A 2623-nucleotide genomic window follows, 5' to 3' on the forward strand; every position below is an offset into this window, starting at 1 on the left:
CACGTCCGCCCCGTCTGTCCGCAGAGGAGCGTCCTTCCCAGGAGCGAGCTAAGCCGCAGCCGGCGGTCCCCCCGCGGCCCAGCGCGGACCTCATCCTGCACCGCTGTAGCGACAGCACCAAGCGGAAGCTGGCGCCGGCCGTCTGAAGGGACGCCGCCCCTCCTCCGGCTCCTGGCCCCCCAGGGCCCCTCCTGTAGATAACACGCCCCAGGGCCCTGCCCCACCTGCTGAATAAAAGTTGCTAGTCTGTGTCATCTGTCTTTGGGGATGTTTGTAGGGTCAGCCCAGGCCTGGCGCTAGGCTGGGGGAAGTCCCAGAGCCACCCTGGCCCTTTGCACTCTGCCTGATCTTGGCCAAGAAGCTGTTTACACAAGACCCGGTGCCCAGCGGAACCCCAGGCCTCCCCACCCGATTAGGATTTACAGCACTGAGTTTTGGGGACACGATGTGGGTCTTGGACCCAGGTGAGATGGCTTCCCCCCCACCCCTAATCTCCTGTCCCTGGACCAGGTGAGCTCTATGTCACTGTCAAAGCCTACACCGCTGTGGAGGAAGACGAGGTGTCTCTGGATGAGGGGGAGACCATCGAGGTCATTCACAAGCTTCTGGATGGCTGGTGGGTGGTCAGGTAGGAGATCCTCCCCACGCCCCACTGAGAGCCAGCCCCAAACTCTAGATTCACTCGGCTGCATGACTCAGCAAGCCACTGCCCTTCTCTAAGCCTGGCTCCCCCCATCTCCCCCAGATAGTAGTAGCCCCCCTTGCTTGGATATCCTTGTCAGAAGATGTCCCTCTTTCCTTTGCACCTTTGGGGTTTGTTCCCTGGCTAGTCCATCTCTTCTTATTCCTGCCCTGCGCACCCAGCTCAATGATGGATCGATTCCCGCCTCCAGTAGCAGGCAGAGGCACACCGTCCACTGGTTTATTGCTCTGGCAGACGTTAGGAATACTCAGGATGATCGTTTTCTTGGTTCGAGGAAAGACAGAATCCCAGATAGAGGACTTGCCACGTCCCCTCCTGCCACCAGCCAAGGTCCTTGCTGGTTGGCACAGGGCTCTGGACCCGAGGCCCTGTCCAAGGCTCCACAAACAGGTCCCCAGGATGGGGCCAAGCTGTCGGGGCATTCAGCTTTAGGGCATTTTGACGCCCTGTTTCTGGCCTCCAGTTAACGCCTCGCATGCACCCCTGAGAATCAGTTTGTCATTCTCTCATGAGCAAGAATTCGGTGTCTAGTTGATATTAGGTAAAAGAAAGATATATAAATAAATAGATCTCCAGATATGCTATGAAGAATGGAAAAGAAAAATCTCCCACAAACGGGGTGGCTATCCAGATGGGGGGCGGGGAGCGAGTCGAGACACCACCCCCCCAACCTCACACCATCCACAAACATTCATTTGGAATAGGATTACAGGTTTTACTAAGTATAATACCAAATCCTAAAAGAACTTTTGGAAAAAAATGTAGGAGACGAACATGGTGACTTGAAGGTACACAGACATTCCTTTTGACACAGAACGCCATGACCGGGAAGAAAAATACCCTGACAATCATAACCTCGCAGATACTTTTTGACAAACATGGCCTCTGGGGAGATCGGGATTTTTCCCTGGATGCCGTTTTGAAAGGAAGAGGAGGAACATTTTGATCTGGGAGGTCCTACGTTGTACAAAAAAAGAAGCTGAGGAAGAAGGGCAGTCTGTTGTGGTAGGCGGAACCCCCACCCTGGGCACTGCCCAGGCCCTCTGAGCACCCAGAGACTGCTGGCTAGGGCTCAAGGGATGTCGTGTTTGCAGGAAAGAGGACACCACAGGGTACTTCCCGTCCATATACCTGCAAAAGTCCGGGCAGGACCTGGCCCAGGCCGGACGGGAGATCAAGAAGCGAGGCGCGCCGCCCCGCAGGTGAAGTAGGGTCCCGGGGCAGGCGGGTCTGAACAGGCGGGTCTGGACGGGATCTGCAGGGCCTGGCCCAGGAAGACCTGCTGGGGCTGCCAGCCTGGCAGGACTCTCATCAGATCCAGCGGCTGGACGTGCCCTCCAAGGCAGAAGGCAGGCAGGGGGCCAGTGGTCCGGATGAGCGGAGAAGTCCTAAGGGCTGGAGAGGGACGGCGGTGGGAGGGGGAGCTGTGGCCAGCAGGGGCAGAGCCGGGGTCCGCGTCGCTATCCCCTCCCCCTACTGCTCCCCACTATCTCGAGCCAGCCTTTGGGCCCCAGGAGAGGCCATCTGAGTCCGGGAGTGCAGATGCGAGGCGCAGGGGGTGGCCGGGGCTCTGACTGACCTCTGTCCTGCCCGGTCCAGATCCTCCATTCGCAACGCACACAGCATCCACCCGCGGTCTCGGAAGCGCCTCAGCCAGGACTCCTACCGCCGCAACAGCATTCGATTTTTGCAGCAGCGCCGCCCCCAGGCGCGGCCGGAACCCCAGAGCGCTGGGTCCCCGCTGAGTGAGTGCTGGCCCTGGCGGGGGCGGGGCTCGGGGGCGGAGCCGGACCGATAGGGGCGGGGCCTAGACCGCCCAGCCGCGCTGTGGGCCCAAGGGCGGAGTCAGGTCCTAGGGGCGGGGCCTAAGTGCCGACGGAGAAAGGGGCCGTCTAGGGCGACAGGGGGCTGGAGTTTTCC

General features: G+C 59.7%; 1 protein-coding gene across 1 annotated transcript in view; it reads left to right on the plus strand.

Moving 5' to 3' along the window:
• The window catches only part of NCF1 (neutrophil cytosolic factor 1), a 15006-nt gene extending 12505 nt beyond the window's left edge, over positions 1-2501 (plus strand). The window contains 3 exon segments of the mRNA XM_045284757.1: positions 511-628; positions 1798-1905; positions 2303-2501. Coding sequence (XP_045140692.1) covers positions 511-628; positions 1798-1905; positions 2303-2501 — 425 coding nt within the window.
• The last annotated feature ends 122 nt before the right edge of the window (positions 2502-2623 follow it).

Source organism: Echinops telfairi, unplaced genomic scaffold, assembly GCF_000313985.2.
Source record: "Echinops telfairi isolate 266 unplaced genomic scaffold, ASM31398v2 ScPeMD7_5;HRSCAF=22, whole genome shotgun sequence".
In the NCBI taxonomy this organism is placed as follows: Eukaryota; Metazoa; Chordata; class Mammalia; order Afrosoricida; family Tenrecidae; genus Echinops; species Echinops telfairi.